The sequence below is a fragment of the Panicum virgatum genome, chromosome 6N (assembly GCF_016808335.1).
Source record: "Panicum virgatum strain AP13 chromosome 6N, P.virgatum_v5, whole genome shotgun sequence".
In the NCBI taxonomy this organism is placed as follows: Eukaryota; Viridiplantae; Streptophyta; class Magnoliopsida; order Poales; family Poaceae; genus Panicum; species Panicum virgatum.
Genome location: NC_053150.1, coordinates 33,942,683 through 33,960,408, shown reverse-complemented (window position 1 = coordinate 33,960,408; position 17,726 = coordinate 33,942,683). Strand labels below are relative to the sequence as shown.

The 17,726-nt window shown below is 44.4% G+C and overlaps 2 protein-coding genes and 1 non-coding gene across 21 annotated transcripts; all 3 read right to left on the bottom strand.

Moving 5' to 3' along the window:
- Nucleotides 1-1,778: 1,778 nt before the first annotated feature.
- TRNAD-GUC lies at nt 1,779-1,850 on the bottom strand. The gene has a single exon. It is a non-coding gene; the product is annotated as a tRNA-Asp (tRNA).
- Nucleotides 1,851-2,034: 184 nt separating this feature from the next.
- Nucleotides 2,035-8,594, bottom strand: LOC120680248 (golgin candidate 4-like). 2 transcript variants are annotated; one of them, XM_039961858.1, is made up of 15 exons: nt 8,191-8,594; nt 7,264-7,362; nt 6,894-6,977; nt 6,660-6,803; nt 6,286-6,418; nt 6,116-6,180; nt 5,840-6,010; nt 5,627-5,728; nt 5,039-5,146; nt 4,551-4,847; nt 4,399-4,464; nt 3,657-3,859; nt 3,101-3,155; nt 2,827-3,012; nt 2,035-2,673 (listed from the first exon to the last, which is right to left on the bottom strand). In XM_039961858.1, the coding sequence occupies exons 1-15, from the start codon at nt 8,386-8,388 to the stop codon at nt 2,377-2,379; spliced, it is 2,208 nt and encodes a 735-aa protein (XP_039817792.1). In that variant the 5' UTR covers nt 8,389-8,594; the 3' UTR covers nt 2,035-2,376. The 2 variants fall into 2 exon arrangements, with proteins under 2 accessions (XP_039817792.1, XP_039817793.1); XM_039961859.1 differs by having other exon boundaries at nt 6,920-6,977; nt 8,191-8,473.
- Nucleotides 8,595-12,166: 3,572 nt separating this feature from the next.
- On the bottom strand, nt 12,167-14,905 carry LOC120679843. 18 transcript variants are annotated; one of them, XM_039961507.1, is made up of 10 exons: nt 14,740-14,905; nt 14,539-14,671; nt 14,380-14,449; nt 14,067-14,104; nt 13,854-13,875; nt 13,695-13,754; nt 13,115-13,251; nt 12,858-13,013; nt 12,707-12,770; nt 12,167-12,597 (listed from the first exon to the last, which is right to left on the bottom strand). In XM_039961507.1, exons 2-10 carry the CDS (start codon nt 14,638-14,640, stop codon nt 12,488-12,490), a joined length of 759 nt encoding a protein of 252 aa, XP_039817441.1. In that variant the 5' UTR covers nt 14,641-14,671; nt 14,740-14,905; the 3' UTR covers nt 12,167-12,487. The 18 variants fall into 18 exon arrangements, 4 of the variants coding, with proteins under 4 accessions (XP_039817441.1, XP_039817440.1, XP_039817443.1 ...); XR_005677350.1 differs by lacking the exon at nt 14,740-14,905 and having other exon boundaries at nt 12,898-13,013; nt 13,115-13,578; nt 14,204-14,449; nt 14,539-14,617; XM_039961506.1 differs by having other exon boundaries at nt 14,539-14,905.
- Between the last annotated feature and the right edge of the window lie 2,821 nt (nt 14,906-17,726).

Here is a 17,726-nt window from a genome sequence, read left to right as displayed (position 1 = left end):
GTTATTTTGTTTGTTGCTACTTGCTAAAGTTCAATTATTTGAGTAGCAGGAACTTACACAAGAATTTGCGGCTAATTGTGATTTTGCTTGTGGTAGAGCAAACAGCAACTGGTTGGACTACTGAAGATGATCTTGCACAGGCTGCCATCAGAAAGCAATGGTTGAAGTACTGTTCCGGTTTCCTTGTCTCTGCAAAATTCCAGAGCTCATTGAACTAGAATATATTGAGGATCTGCAGTAGTCACAAACAAGATCATAAGAGGAGACGTGCATTGGTGCATACCACTGTGTTTGAAAGCTCAGCGAGAGAGAAAAATAAATTTCAACAAAAAATTACAACATTTATCTAAGAAAAGGAATAATTCTCACAAATAAAGACAACTTTATCAAAAGGAATTGGGAAGGAACATCTATTCATTGATTGCCATGCATGTAGCAAAATTTGTTTGGTATGCTATCACTACTACAAAAATAATTTGTAGTGACGCCTCGATTTTTTTTGGGTGGACCAAAATTTCATCCATTCCTACAAATAGAGCGGGAATACTGTAGCAACCGACCCACCCCTAAAATAATTTTGAATTTATTCTAAAAAATTTTTAATTAAAAAAATAGCAAAACATGTCAAAAAGTGAAAATTTTAGCATAAGCCTATTGTGATCTATAAAACTAGAAAAATATTAAAAGTGTATTTCAATGTATGTAGTGATAATAAGTGTGGAAACCACAAACTAATCCTGGAGTTGTATGAGATATTAGAGTGGGTGACTTATGGATTATGGTTTCACACTCACCATTATATACGCTGAAATATGGTTCTAAATTTTTTTCTAGTTCTATAGATCACAATAGACTTATACTAAAATTTTCACTTTGTTTGACATGTTTTGTTTTTTTTTTAATTTAATGAATTTTTAGAATAAACTTAAAAATTACTTTTAGGTTTGGGTGGGGGCATCGCCCGCCCCTAGAAATATATTTGTAGGAGCGGGTGAGGTGATGAGCCGTCCTACAAATGTGATTTGTGTGACCCATCACCAGCCCCTAAAAATGTAGACGATCCGTGTGATGGGCAAGTCTTTCAGCCATTGGCTGCAAAATGATCAGCGGATCACCTGGCCCACCCGATGGCCGCATCTCTTTTCCGCTGCACAGATTTCTCTCCTCGCCACCTCTCTCTCTCCTTTATCTTCTCCTCTTCTCTCTCTCATCCTTATGTTCTACTCTCTCTTCACCCTGGTGCCGCTGCTACTCTCCTCTCCACCCCTCCCCTCACGATGCATGGCGGCAGCGGCGCGACATCTCGGAGTTGCGGCGACAGCACGGCCACGCGGGCTGAGCGCAAGTGCATGCGGTGCGGCGTGCGGCGCCTAGGCGCGAGCACGGGTGCAAGTGCACGGCGTGCGGTGCAAGCGCGGCCACATGGGCATAGCACGAGCGCGATCTTGACCCACCCCTAAAATTTCATTTTCTAGTGGCGGGTCATGCCCCTACTAGCCCCTAAATTTCTATTTTTAGGAGCGGGTGGGGTCATGACCCGCCCCTAAAAAGGATTTTTAGGGGTAGTCGCATTACCTGCCTCTAGAAAAAAAATTTAGCAGCGAAAACTAGAGGAGGCTCTTAAAAGTCGGATGCATACTGTTAAAAGTCAGGATCCATGGTATGCAGGCAGCCAGCAGAGGATGATTTCTGCAATATAAAGAAGGCGGGAACTTGGCATTAGAGAGATCCAGAATTTGAAGCAACACGAATGGCAAGCACAAAATAGCCAAAAAGAACGCCGTTGCCGGGGATCGAACCCGGGTCACCCGCGTGACAGGCGGGAATACTCACCACTATACTACAACGACCTCGCTGGTTACCAAATGAGAGAGAGCAGTTTTTATTCATTAATTGTTGATGCGAAGAAGGTGCCGTACGTACTTTCTTCGTTCCTCCGTCGGTAACGCAAACACATTCTGCAGAGTTCACAGCCGTAACATCGTCTAGGAAAGTATTAACATTAACCAGGGTTTGGATGCAGTACAAGTCCAATAGCAATCAATCAGTTTGGATGCAGAACCTTTTCTCATATAGTTATATTCATAGCAGTACAACACCGGTACACCGGGTCCCAATTCCCGAATCGTACATGGTATAATGAACAATTCTGATTTTATCTCCATCCCTTGTGTAGGGTACGAGACTAGGACTCCATTTACATATTGCCTTTTGCCCTTTTCTACATGCCCAAGGAGGAACAAAAAAGAGAACTTTTGAATCAACTACTATCATCTTCGCATTGTCAACGAATGAAACAAATAGCTTAACGTTTGGATGCAGGACCACCCAGAACAAAAAGGAATCCGATACTGTACAGTGTACACTTGATTGCAATCATCTTGGAGGTGGTCTTGAAAATTGTGTCGGCATGGATGAGTATGATGATGATGCGAGTGGAACTGTTGAGAATTCAGAGTCAGGACGACCAAACACATGTGGCCTTGTGGTTGTGGAAGGGCCAGGTGCCACGTTTGAGGGGTTCTGTGATCGTTGTTGGCCGCCTGATGAACTACTTGTACTGGTCGCAGTTTGGCTCTCGTCCTGCAACTGCTTTGCAGCTTCTGAGGCTTCCCGTTTCTCCCTTTCTTCTGTCTCCTTGAGCAGGAAGTCCACCCATAGGTCTGCGAATGACTGCACATAATGGCATGCGGATACAAATATCAACTAACAGGTTGTAACATAATGCAAAGACCCAGCTTATTTGTTATCAATATCTTGCTGAGCTTCGGAACAGAAACACATAGTATTATGAAAGAACCAAGGCATTGGACATATAGATCCCACCTGGCTATCCTGAGATGCTTGAGTAGATTTGCCGGATGAACCACCACCAACAATTCCTCCAACTAGGCGTCCTGGGAGACCCAAAACACCACGAACAACACCCTTACCGACATTATTTTGTGCAAAGCCAATCCTTTGCTTGTCTTCCTCAGAGAAGCCAAGCATGCGAACCATGAGGTCCAGAACCTGCCAATATCCAACATTAGGATATTATTTGATAATGTACTTTATTTTGAAAGTACAAGACACTAATTGATTTGCATAAGCCATGCACCTCTTTGCTGTGATTCCGCTGGAAGTAGGTGACTAGCAATTTAATCACAATGCGCCTGCAAGGAAAATTTTGTTAACTGTATCTGTTGCATATGACACATAGCGTTTAATGATGTCCAATGAAAGTGCAAGGAGAAAAAACTCTATGCACACAAAATATCTTGCTAATCAGAGAAATACAGTACAGGTCAGGAAGATTAAAAATTGGAATGTTAAATTGCAGATGGCATAGTATGGTCATAGATTAACCAGCAAGCAAGTACTCTGGTTTCGTCCATCAATTATTTTTCAAAAAAAAAAGAGAAGATGAGAAAAAGGAGGAAAATAAAACTTTGTTAGCCCAATATTTCCACTTTAGATATCTTATTTCCTATAAAGGTTTGGGTATCAATGTTTGTCCATGCTCATCTAGGAAAGTATTGAACTCTTTACAGTTTAGCATGTATTGGAGAAAAATTGTCTTCCTCAAAGAACGCATATACATAGCTACAAACGAGCAGTCATCCATATATGGATTCACTAAAATCATTACAGAAGACAATGCAATCATTACCAACCTGTCAACGGCGTTATCTGAATCTAATGACATCCTATTCACTGTTGTCATGCTTTGTTCTAGCGCACGTCGCAATCTTGAGTTGTCATCCTCAAGCTTCTGCATGGAGCGCTTCCCATCTGCTAACATCCTCTCTGCTTGTGAAAGTTTGGTAGCCATATCTTCCTTCTCCCTTCTTGAAATCTCGATCATTTGATTCGCCACCTGCATAAAAAGAATATGCCTTAGCAATGTCAATTAGACAACATCAAAGTATGTGGGCACACCAAATTTAGGTATTCATGAATCTAATACTCCCTCCGTTCCAAATTATAGGTTGTTTTGGCTTTTCTGGATTCATAGTTTTTACTACGTACCTAGACATAGCTTATGTCTATGTGCATGACAAATACTATATATCTAGAAGCCAAAACAACATACAATTTGGAAGGAGGGAGTATAAATCACATTCGGAGAATACTCTTGACCGTTTCGCGGGTTTTGGATTGTATTTCCAGAAGTATCATCTTGCCAAAGTATTTGGCCATTAACTGGGCCAGTTAACTAAGCTGTGAAAGTATGGATGTTTTTTTTTCATAGATATCATTTGTGAGGTCTAGAAGTTCCTCCGGGCTTAAGTGCCCAGAAGGATACAAAGTAGTTAAGTTAAAAAATATTATGTCTTTGGCAGTCAGAGGATCAATTGAAGTACTGAAGTTGATCAATGCTTGCTCAGGCATTTATAAAGTACGCTCTGCTTTTACCTTTAATGACTCAGATAGTTTAGACAATTCTCCCCTCGCAACAGCTAAATCACCTCCAAGTCGTTCCTACATACATATTAAAGACCATAATCAATCTGAAAATTTGCAAATTATTAAATTCCAAACAACGAAGAGTCTAAGAATTCAATCACCTTGGCTTCACTCTCAGCATAGTACTGTCCAAGGGCAGTCTGAAGATTTAGCAGCTCCTCATTTTTTGATTCGAGTGCACTCATACAGCTAGCAAGCTTATACTTTAATTCTTCCAGCTGTTCATTTGACCTCTGGTGCTCTTCATTTATGATCCTTTTGTTCTCCTCCTGCTTTGCTATCTCAACCTTTAAAGCCCTCTCTAACTGCACTATATGAGCCCTTTGCTGCTCACAGATTACCCGCAATTCTTCAATGAGTTTACTGTCTTCATCCATCTTTTCTTGGTCCTCAAGGTCCTAATGAAGAAAAAGGATTTGTCCCTCAGTTTGCACATCATATTGTTCATTTAAATAGCTTATCACATTTGCATAAGATATTGCATATAACTTGTTTAGAAAGTAGAAATGACACAAGGACCACCTGCTCTGCCTTATATCACTAGTAGGGAAAAAATTCAACAAATTACAAGATAAGAATATGGGGTTACCTTATCTAACAAATGCTGCTTCAGCCGAGCCAAATCTTGCACTGCTTTGTCTCTCTCACGAGAAGCATCCTGTAACGCTCTTTTCAAGATATCCATTTCTTCCTTAACCTTCACAGTAGAACTACAAGCACATCAGTATTTTTATTCTCTACGTCATTTAGTGGGATAGCCATTACTGTGGTGTTGGCCTAATAACTATTAGCGAACAAGTAATACATAGTAAAATGTATTTTTATTCTATTCAACATTTAGTGGGATAACAGTACAATGCACTACAGACTAATTCATTTTGATTGTTGGGCCATAACTCTTTAGTTAAAAAAGTAATCCATTGTGAATTGTACAAACTAAATGATACTGATAGTTTTAGGAATACTCTTAGTAGCAAAATCTGTAGTACATTTCATTTCAGGAAATCAAGAAGCTTATAAGCATCGAGGCCTTGATTCCACAATTGACATGAACTTCCAAAACATCAAAATAACGAAGTGTTGCCATTGAACATAAAAAGAGGCCCATGCATCTTCTAGAGATATTGTTACTATACAAATTATATATACGAAGCACAGCTTCAGAGCAAGAGTGTACCTTTTCTGAGTCAGGAATTTTGTTATCTGATGTACTGTCGGCTGTTTTTTGTGAGGTACTGTTCATATTCTTGAGATCTGCCTCAAGCCTGGCTCTCTCTATCTACAGAAGGAAACTTCTTTGTTGTCAAAATCTTTGCCATAGGATCAGTGCATTTGCAGGGTTAGTATAGCAGCGTTAGAAGTATGGAGCCGATGTACAAACTATTAAGACCTTTAGGTCGGAATTCTCCTTCTGCAGAGCCATTAACATATTCCTTAGGCTCTGAAGAGATGCATCAGATACATGCTCCTTGTCCCTTCTGTTCAACTCATCTTGCATACGTCTCAACTCTGATTTCTTCTCATTCAGTTCCTTATGCAGCTCCTCCATGCTAGTCGATATCTATACAATATAAAAGAAGGATCATATCCATGGAGACCAAACTTGTATACTGCTAACTGTGGATCAAGATACATATGCATCTACTTGCAAAGAAAACAAACATACACTCTCTTTGTTGATCTTGAGTTCATTTAGTTCTTGTTGGAGAAATCCATTCAGCTTGTTTTCATCTAAAATTCAGAAACAGAAGATTTATGTGAATAAAGCTATGTAAATTTTAATATTGGTTACTGACTGTTTAAAAGTAGAAAAAATTGGACTTTGCTCAAACATACCTTCTAGCCTCCTTTCTATTTCAGTTTCTTTCTTGGACTTATTGCTGAGTTGTAGTTTCAATTGTTTGATTTCATTTTCTAGACTAGCCTGCTTGATAGCAAAGGATGCTCTCTCTTCCTCAAACACATTTCCCTGTAGCATGATTTGATGTCAATAAAGAGCAGTAGCAATTATTCAACATTAAAAACTGGGTTCCTCTCAATGTAATAAGCAACATCTTTAAGATGAAAATTGTTCTTTTTAACACTTTAATGTAGGAGAAAAGGAATATTGTCAACAAATTCCAAATATGATCAGGGTGTGAAGAGAACACAATCTATGAAGTTACAAAATAACATAAAGTGCAATGAAGCTTCTTATAAGTTATAATTACCTTATGATTCCCTGTCACCGAATGCAGACCATTTAGCTGGATCCCATAGGAAGAACCGCCACCATATCCATTCTGTTTGGTGACGTTCAATGAATTTTCCTGAACTGCATTCCTTTGAGCTCTGGGTGATCTTTCCGAAGTTCCCTGTGAGATTTGAAGAATGCATCATAGCGGCATATAGCATAATGAATGATAAACAGTAACTCTATGAAAGTGAATAAAACACTGAATTACATTAGAATTGGCTGAAACTGCCTTACAGCTCTCCAAATTTCTTTTAAGAGACCCATTTTCTTCACGAAGTTTTCCCAGTTGTTCCTACAAACACACACACACACACACACACACACACACACACACACACACACACACACACACACACACACACACACACACCAGATGTAAGAAAGCTTGTCAGCCCCATAAAATCAATAAAGTTGTTTATGTTTCTAATGACATCAGATGATGATACAGTACCTTTTTATGATGTGTTAAACTAGTTAAAAATGAGTTTGATTTTGAGATACAATGTGCCTATTTAAAACAGTCTGGCCAGCAGATACACAGAAAAGGGAGAAACAGATAGACCTTTAAATAGGTATACCTCTTTTTCTTTCAACATTGCAGCATAATTGAATGATAATGCCTTTATTTCAGCCTCCGAAACTTGAAGCTTTTGTACCTCCTCCCTGAGTTTAGAAATCTGCAATGGAAATGAAATTACATGGATTCGAATTTTCAAATTGTAACTATTACACTGTTTTCAAATGTATCATGCAGAAGCGGAACCAAACGATCTGCTTTCAGTTACAGTAGCTCATGCAATATTCCAAATAAAAGCTTGCTTTGCACCCTTATATTTTTGGAGAGAACTGGATACTCAGTAGTAACTACAGCCAACGAACAAAAATGGCTATCATCAGCATACATAGTACGCCAGTCCACAGGGATAGCTTCTGTGCAATATGTCCTGTGAGATGATCACCACTAACCGCCCCCAGTTTTTACCACACATTATCCTGGCAAGGAGTTTAAATCACACTGCTTTTAACAATCTACTAGAACAACCAACTAGCTTGACATGATTCGGGACATTTCTGTGCAAAGTAGCCCAAGAAAACTAAGACATCGGCATCGGCATTGCACCAACATAGAGATGAAGGTGTTCTTAGCTAGCTGTATACTTATGCACCCTGACCCGAACCATATCAATTGCACGATCAATCAATATTACCTTATGCAAAGGCTAATTTCACCTTCACCAATCCACGTCCTACTCTCTATCAACGCCCAGCCCCCTTAAACCCAGGCATGAGCACTCAAATGCAGTACTGTTTTGTTCTTCAAGAAGTGTGGTAAGTATAACAATGCAAGTTCTCCAATATCCCAGCTATGCGTGTGGGCTACGGATTCAAAGCATCGACACCCAAAAGGTAGAGCTTCGGACCCCGCTAAGAAGCCCGACGCACCGGAGCCTCCGCTCCAACCAATCGACAAGGGGAATTCTGCAGCGGGGGAAGGGGAGGGTTACCTCGTCGGGCTCGGCGGTGTCGGAGCCGGGGCCGGTGCCAGGGCCGGGGCGGGAGTACCGGCGGCGCCTCCCCGACGACGGCGGCGTGGCGGAGAGGTCCCCTCCCATCGCCGCGGGGACCTCGTCGGCCGCAGCGTCGTCGACCTCGACGGCGAGCCGGGAGAGGCTCTCCCGGTAGGTCGCGATGGAGCTCCGCATCGCCGCCGCCGCCGCGGGCGCCACCGCTCCTCCTCCTCCTCCTCCTCTCTCGTGCCGCAGGGCCCGGCTCGGGGCGGATCCGGCGAGGCGGAGGGGTAGGGTTTGGGGGGCGGTGGCGGGAGGGGAGGGGAGGGGAGATCTGAGAGAGGTGGGAGGAGTGGGACGGGGAGAGTAACGGAAGGATGCCACGCGACGCCAACGCGGGGTTAGGGACGACGACCCCAAGTTTTCCCCTTTTTTAAGTTAAAAGATACTAAAATTAAATTAGATATATATCTAAAGTTAAAGTTAGATATATATCATCGTGATCCATGTCATTAATTCACGTGAGTCCCACATATCAGTGGGATAACGATAGTATATATCTAATTTTGAAATTTTTAATAGTATAAATCCAAATTTCTCTTTCTTTTTCTATGTATCTGTAAAAATTTGCAGTTCTTTTTTCTCTCTTTTTTATAATTTTTTTAAATCGTTTCCTTCTGGGTTGACTTTGTGGCGCGTGTTGCATTTGTACGGCGGGGTAGATCTCGAGCCTGGACGGTGCTCGTGCTCTCGATTTTCGGGTGGCGTGCAATTGGACCTGTGTGTATTCCCCATCCAGCTTGTTGGTTAAAATTTTGTCTTTCGGAAGGTACAATCTGAGAATTTACAAATTTACCAAGAGCTTTTGGGCCTGTTCGATGCTTTCTAGCTAGGTGGGATTGTCAATACAACCTGTTGCTTTGTGTTGTGTTGTAGCTAAATTTTGCGGTTTTGTAGCATAAGTTTAATTGTTTAAAAGAGAAACCATTTTTTGCGGTTTTGTAGCATAAGTTTAATTGTTTAAAAGAGAAACCATTGTATGTAAACGGTAACTCTAGTGGGCAATCGATTTTTTTTGTCAGTCTACGATGGGCGAGTACCGATTGAGAATTTCTAGTGAGTAGTGACCAGTGGGATCACTCCATTTCCTCGAATTCAAAGGAACTACAATCCATCATAGCAAGTTGGAATAAATCTCCAAATACTAGTACTAGCCATAAAGGAACAACATATATCGACGCCCACGCCAACAGCAACATGGCAAGAACAATGAAAAAACAATTCGCAAGGAATGGATAAATAGAGAGATTCAGCATCGAGGCATCAACTCTACACGTCACCTCCCAACTGAACTGATGTGGAATCAGTAGCAAGGATGTCCTATACTCTAATATTAGATAAAACCATCACACAAAAGTACAAAACTGAAAAGTTGCATTGTGTTGACAGAATTGGTAAATTTGCATTGCGTCACAAAGAAAATCAACATAAAAAAGAAAGTCCTATTTTATCGCTACTAGCAAGCTTTTTTTCGAAAGGAGGGAGTTGTATTAAACCATAAGAGAACAATACATCTCCGTCCTATTACAGAAACGACCCTTAGAAAATAGAAAATTACAGGCACAACATCAGATTCTAGGGTCTTCACACCTTCTTCCTAAAGCCGGCATCTCCCCGAACGACGAAGCCCACAAGATGGAGACCGTAGAGGAGGACTCACTGTTAGGCAACCGAGTAAATGGCTCCCAAGCACATCAGCCATCTCCGCAACCAGTAAAGACCGGCATGAAGTCAGGCGCCACCGGCAAACCGACGAGCACCCGAAAGGAATGCTCAGACACTGAGCGCCGCCGCCGGTGAAGGATGCCGGTGCCAGCCACAGGAGATCCATCCGATAACCCAGAGGACTCCACACAACCTCACAGGGGAAACCCAAGAACCGAAGATCACCTGGATCGACCCGGAGGACCAAAATCCACTCCACCCCGACGCCGGCAGCGACATCAAGCAGAGGGAACGACAGCCGCAGAAGAAGGATGCCCACCTCTTACATCCGTCGCCGAACGGAGTCGATGTCAGCTTCTCCCCGGCACAACCAAGCTTCGCCGCCGGTGCCCGACGGAAAGCAAACACTGGACCTCCATCGCCTGTCACCAGAGAAGATGCCGACACCAACGCCGGCGCAGTCACCGGAGAAGCTGAGGAGGAGACGAACCCGAGGTAGCAACGCAGAGGAAGCCACCGGGAAATTTATTCTATTAGATCTATATCAGCAGAAATAAATAGTCCCTCCACCGAGAAGCTAGACCGCCGACGAGAACATGCCGTGTGGCCCACGGGAAACCCGAAACGCCGGTGAGCACGCCCCGGAGGGGCTACGCCCCGACGCCAAGATCAGCTTCCATGGTCGGCGCCCTGACGCCGCAGCCGCAAGATCGCAACGCCCAGGTGACCACGCACCGCGGGAGCCGAACCCCGACGCCGAGCATGCCCCACGGGGGCCGCGCCCCGCCGGCCCGCAGGTCTCCCGCTCTCCTCGGTGGAGGACAAAAACAGTCGCTCTCGAAGTCGCCGGCCTCTACTGTGTCGTGGGGAATGGGGAGGTTCGAGAGGGCTCTCGCCTAGCTATGCGTTGAGCATTTTTCGCAAGCTTTTTTTTTGCGAGGAGCTACTAGCGAGAGGAGAGACCTAGAGCCTGTTTGGCAGGGCTCCGGCTCTTCCAAAAACAGCTCCGGCTCCGGCTCCGGCTCCTCAGATGGAGCGGCTTCTCTGGTGGAGTTGGAGCCGTTTTAGAAAATATTTGGCAAAACAGCTTCACTTGTTAGATTGATGTGTAAGCCGCGTGAAGCCACGATTTCATGGCTTCACCTTGCCTGTGTAAGCCGCCGATAGCTTCAGGACCGGCTTCACACGTGAAGCCGGTTACAAAACAAACGTTTGGGAGGGCTTCACCTGGAGCCGCTCGTGAAGCCGCTCCAGAAGCCCTCCCAAACGGGGCCCTAGTTCTCGCCGTGCCACAGAATTAGTGAACGAGCAGGCATGGGACAGAAGATCTTGTTAAGAAAATCTTTACCGCTACTAGCAAGCTTGGCTACTAGCGAGAGGAGAGACCTAGTTCTCGCCGTGCCACAGAATTAGCGAACGAGCAGGCACGCGACAGAAATCTTGTTAAGAAAATCTTTACCGCTACTAGTAGAGTGCACGTGCAGCACGTACGTGTTTCAAAAAAATTCTAATACATAATAAGTTTATATTATAAAAGTTGTAGTGAGTAATAATATTATATTTATAAAAAAATATATATGTTGCAAAGGACTTTCAAAAGTTTTAGCAAAAAAGAATAGGTTCAGTAACCAATAATTTAGCAAAAACAATAAAGAAATTTTATATTCATAGAAAACTAATAAACAAGAATTTCCGTATTCAACCAATATAATTATGAAAATCATATAATTTGAAGATATTAAGAAAGAAATGTTTGAATTCAGTAGCCTATGGGCACTTCAAACAATATCAATTTCTAAAATGGATCCCAAATCCAGTCAAAACTAAAATTACTTGGAGTAATGGTAACTTTGGCGTAAACTTTGCTTTTACTGCCGTCTTGATGTTGATGTATAAACTTTGGGGGTAAAAGTTACGGATTCATTAGCTTCTCGTTCTGTTATGCTTTGATCATAGGAGTCGGCTGTTTTGAAGTAAGTCAGTGGCTTTTTATTGAATCATAGGAGTCTGCCGCAAATCGAAAGCGCACACAAATTAAAAATGTTCACAAAAAAGAAATGAGTAGCAGCTACGGAATGCTCTTAGTAAACATTAACTGTCAAACCTCTCGATGACATGTCAGGCAGGATCAAAATCGACAGGGGAATCCAACAGCAACAAATTGTGGTGGTTTAGCCTTTTCAGCAATGTCTGAGTCGACTCAGCTGTATCTTTTTCCCCATTTTACTTCTTTCTCCGTCTAATAATATACTATGTGTGGCAAAGCTCTTGTCATCTTTTTCCGAAAAAAAGGTACATTTTTGGTATCCATGAGTACTCCCCTAAAGTACGATAATTTAGATTAGGTATTAAACTAAGAATATCAACTGTACAGCGCCTCAAGCAGCCACTTCGCCCAAAATCACCATGTCAACTATTTTCACGTCTAAGCTACCTTCCACCCTCGGGATGCCAACAGGCCCATAAACTCTAATCAGTTTCCCCGTGACTCCACGCATGGACCCGTTCATTATCTTGAACTTCTCGTTTTTCTTCGGGCTGACCACCTCTAGCTCATTTGCAGTTGCAATCATCCTTCACCACACCGTCTTCTGACCCCATCCCCATCCCCTACCCCGGAGATGCTCACCAAAACATCTGGCAGATAGAGCCAAAGCCAGTTGCCCTCAGCCTCTCCACCTGCAAGCATTTCAAGAAGAAGATTGATCCCGTTCGATCCAATCCAGAACTCCAGACTGCAAAATAATTTTCATTGCAAATGCGACAGTACAGAAGGCCAAGGACAAACCTATTCTTATAATCCCTATGGTGACCTCAGAACTCTCCACAACATAATCTGCAAACATGCGGATCTGTAGTCACACAAAGACAGTAAAAGGTTAGAAAAAAAGAGTTTGCACTAATCAAGTACTATTACATCTAACGCAAGAATATCTCACATGTTCTTTGGTAGTGTCTGATAAAATGATCAAAACATACCCTTCCAATCTAACATCCATGCCTGTTGTGCCTTCTTGAACTCTGGATACGACTTTAACATGGTCTCCAGGATTGAAATATTTACAGAGATCCTTTTCACTAAAGGCAAGCGATCTCTGGATTATGAGGAGTTCATCAGTTCTTAAGGTAAATTTTGATAAAATAATCTATAATTAAAATGAATGTAAAAGAGTAACTTTAGTTTGCGAGTAACTACCGGAAGCCCAGGTAGTTTTGGTTGATTGTGAACTATACCATCCTCCACCTTCAGTATCTCTATTCCTCCTCTTGTCGACACGAATGTTAAGGAAGGTATTATGGGTCCTCCTCTTGTCGACACGAATGTGCATCTCCCTATTTCAAAGTATTAGCAAACAGCAGCAAAAAAATGAAATGCGAAAAAAAAATTAGGTGAGAGCTCTGTCTCAAAGCTTGCTATCATCTTGTCTAGTGACCTACATTCAACAATTTGTGAACATTCGATCAGAAATTTAAGCTAAAACTGTTGTAATTTCAAATATGAAGCAAACATTAATGTCAAGAAATAGGTCAACACGTACTGCATGCACATCACGATGAGCAAAAATAGAGGTTGCAAAGTTAAGGAAGGTATTATGGGTCCCCAGGGAAAAAGATTCCAGATAACCTCCATGTACAATGCAAGTCTGCAGTTGCTTATCACTACAGGTTAGAGACGCCTCCATTAGATGTTCCTACTGCTGGATTGAGTGCATAAATGGATTGGAATAGCTAAGCAATGCTCCAGTTTGTGAAAAGCACTGCTGCTTCTTGTGCACCTTTTCTTGTAGTACAGAAAACAAGTGCACATTTCCCTCTTGAATGTTGCATCAGAACATCTGTAATCAATATTATGTCTCTATTTTTAGTACTGAAATTCGGACACTTTAATTTACATGATGTGCAATGAAATTGAGAGATGGTGAGATATTACATACCGTAAATAAAACTTTGCAGTCTCTACGTACAGGTTGAAAGAAAGAAAAAGAATCAAGTAGTTAGAATTGGTTCCATATAGTCCAACTATTACGCATAGTATGAAATAACTTAGGAAGATGCAGAACGCATCTAACTTCAAACTTCATTACTGATTTTCCTCTCCTAATTGTGAAAAAAGAAACATTTTGATTGTAAAGACAAAAGATGCATACCGTCTCAAAAAGGAAGTCATTTTTAGCTGGAGTATAGCCTAAATAGCACAATTGCAAAAAGGAAAGAATTAGCAGCACATCAATTGCTGACGAAGTGGCAGCTGAAAGTCATAGGCAAGATGTTAAGCAATTAGTACAGCATGTATATATATGTTATGCCTTTCATTTGCAAAAGCATTATAGTGTTGAGTGTTCCATCAAATGCGATCGCGAATTATGGATTCTGTCAAAAAAAAAAAATCAGTCAAAGCAGCAGACTATCCAATGTTCTGTCCCAAGCCAGATATCATGAGACTGAAGAGAAGAAGGTGACCTATGTCAAGAAGAAGCTTGGGGACGCATTGTTGGGGAGGGCGAGCAGCTGCAGCTTCCTCTTCGAAATCCTTGAATGAAAGAAGGCATCATTCTCTGTATCAGCATGGCGAAATAGACAAAGCTCATATCAAACAGGGTAGGTCCTTCCCTTGCTAACCTGGATTCCGATGATACGGGAGGAGGTGGTGTACTTGCAGGCATCCGATTCGTTGTAGAACACATCTGGGGGCGCCTGAAACTCCAGCCGAGGCATCCTCATTCCTCGCCAGGTTCCCCACACCACGGGTTCTCTTCGCAGGCACAAACACCGCCGCCGTAAAGTGACGCTCAGGAGAGGAGGATGGGGCCATGGGGGCACCTGGACGATGTGTCGATGATGGTGATGGGAACGCGGTCGGGGAAGTAGTCGGCGGGGAGGCAGGCGGGGAGCCGGGTGGACCAGGCGGACGGCGGGCGGACAGTCCGAGCCTCCTACGCAGAGCCCGCCCCCGGCGGCCTTGCTTCGGCTGGACGGGACAAGGCGGACGGGGATGTAGGGAAACGGGTAGCTACGCGAGCATCACTATCGCCCAAGATACTTGCGAGTAGAAGATCATAGATCGTTACCACTAGACGCGCAGCGCAGCGGAAGAAGTCGCACGTCGATGTAGAGGAAGTAGTCGATCACGTCCCACGAACCGAACTCCTCGTACTTGATCCCAGCAGCCGATCAGCGCAGCAGTCGCAGCAGCGCCTCCACGGAGTTCACACGTACGAGGATGAAACGCCGGGCGTCGGTGTGCTAGCACCGCACGCACAGCAAGGGCGGCGGCCGAGAGAGAGGGAGGGGCGGCGGCTAGGGAGGTGGCGCAGCTCACCGGGGTCTCGCCCCCCTAGCCCCTCCCTCATATATATAGGGCGTATTAATGGACTTCTATCTCATAGGCCCATTAGTAATCCTAATCTTTCTTGGATCAATATACTCTTGGGCTTTTAAACCGTATTGTGATGATGGGCTCTTGGACATATCACCAACGGCGACGTCAGAGCCTCGATCGGCGGTGATGGCGAGGAATCGTCCCTGGCTCCAATGTCCAGGGCCTCGATTGACCTTGCTTCGGCTCAGCGGGAGCAGGCGGATGGGGCAGCCACCGGCGGGCTGGCCAGGGAGCGCGCCGCCGGCCACCTTGATTCGCCTCGCTCCGACGTCCAGGACCTTGATGGACCTTGCTTCGGCTCGAGGGGAGCAGGCGGATGGGGCAGCCACTGCCCACTGGCGGGCTGGATCAAGGGAAACCAAAGAAATCACGATGGTTTAATTAAGGAAATCACGAAAGGCCGCCGGCTGCAATCACGGAAGGCCAAAGCTCTTCCTCCTGGCCGCCGGCTACCATCACGGAAGGGCAAAGCGCACCCGCCTGGCCTCCGGATGAGTTTTGTGTCCATCACGGAAAGGCAGTGATCAAGGAGGGTAGGTTTCACGGGGATTGGATGCTGCAATCACGGAAGAGATGACGACCACGGACATGCAGTGATCAAGGAGACGAGGGTAGGTTTCGCGGTGAGAAAAAAATGGGCTTGGACGGCAGAAACATCGCGGAAGCGGAGGTTTTGCCGTGCGGGGGTTTTCGTCGAGCCTGGTTCAAACTAAAAAGTTTCTGTTTCGGGGGCTCTTCGTGAGAGGGTGGGGGTAACATTTTTAGTGAGAGATTATTTCAATTATTTTTGTTCTTTATAGTATAGATAGATAGACTAGCAAGCACGTGACTTCATGCCCGAGGCCTCCCATCCCCCAAAATTATTCCTGTTCCATACGGAGATGCAGAGTTTGCATTGGAGGCAGGGCTCTGGCTGATGTTCGATCTGTGCCTTCCATGAGCACATATCTTAGCTTTGTGATGGTAGATAGTAGTATTTAGCAAAGTAGTATTTAGCAAAGTTATGGACAGAGAGAAAAAGTATGTCTACTTTCCGGTACTTTGCTAGGGCATCACTTATATTGTTATGATATGGGGACACGACACATTATTAAGACACATGACTATATCAATCATTTGTGTACTTTATATTTTCCATTGCAAAGATAAATTTTTGAATTTATTACCAGCTTAGACCAAAGATCTCCATTTTTTAAAGATCGTACTGTTGTATAATACTCCATCTGACAAATGTTTGTCCTTTTAGACCTTGGTTTTCTTCATTTCATATCTTATTGGAAAAGATGTACTCATTCAAAAGGGGCAATGAAGAAACGAAAGGATAAAAGAAGCATAGAAGTTTTAAAATGTTACGATTTTCATTTAGAGAAAAAAAGTTTAGAATCAGAGAAGCTAGAAGAGTGTGGCCTACTGTGCACTTGTCTCTTATTAGTAGGAAAAAGATTAACAACCCGTTTGGATGTAGACATTGGGGCATGGAATTCGAAATTGGTATTCTAGGCATCCAATATCTGGTGTTTGGATGATTTTAGAATCGGCATTGGAAACTTCCCCCAATGCCAACTGGTATTCACTCCACCTGCTACCCCTTGCCCTCAATCCCGAGCCCTTATCCTCCGTATTACGGTGAATTGGCCTCTGCTCTTCTTCCTCGCGACAACCCCCGCCGGCCCGACCTTTGTGCCGAAGCTCCACCCCAACCTCCACCGCCAAAACTCCACCGCAGCCCCCTCCACCGCCAAAACTCCACCGCAGCCCCCTCCACCTCTTCTCCCTCGCAGCCGCGCCCCCCTCCTCTTCCTCACGGCCGTGGCCCCCTCCTTCCTCGCGGCCAACTTCCCCTCCTCGTCTTCCTCGCCGGCGCGGCCCCCTCCTTCCTCGCGGCCGGCCTCCCTTCCACGTCTTCCTTGCCGGCGCGGCCCCCTCCTCTTCTCCTTGCGGCCGCGGCCCCCTCCTTCATCACGGCCGGCTTCCCCTCCTTGTCTTCCTCGCCGGCGCCCCCTCTCCTTTTCTCCCTTGCGGCCGCGGCCCCCTTCTTCCTAGTGGCCGACTTTCCATCCTCATCTTCCTCGCCAGCGCAGCCCCCTCTTCTTCCTCGCTGACGCGGCCCCATCTTCTTCCTCACGGCCGCGGCCCTCTCCTCTCTTCTTCCTCGCCGACGCAGCCCCCTCCTCTTCTTCCTCTTGGCTGCGGCCCCTCCTCTCCTTCCTTGTAGCCGCCGCGGTTGCTCGCCGGGGCGCCGCCAGTGAGTGGTGCTGGAGCAGAACACCGTGCTCAGGCGGCAGGGAGAGGGCAAATGTCAATCCCATGTTTGTGTACATCCAAATAGGAATCGTATTTTGGTTGCTTTCTAGAATTCCAAAAGGCAATTCAATGGTCATCCAAACAACTGAATTTGAATCGTTACCCATTTCAATACCATAGGGGA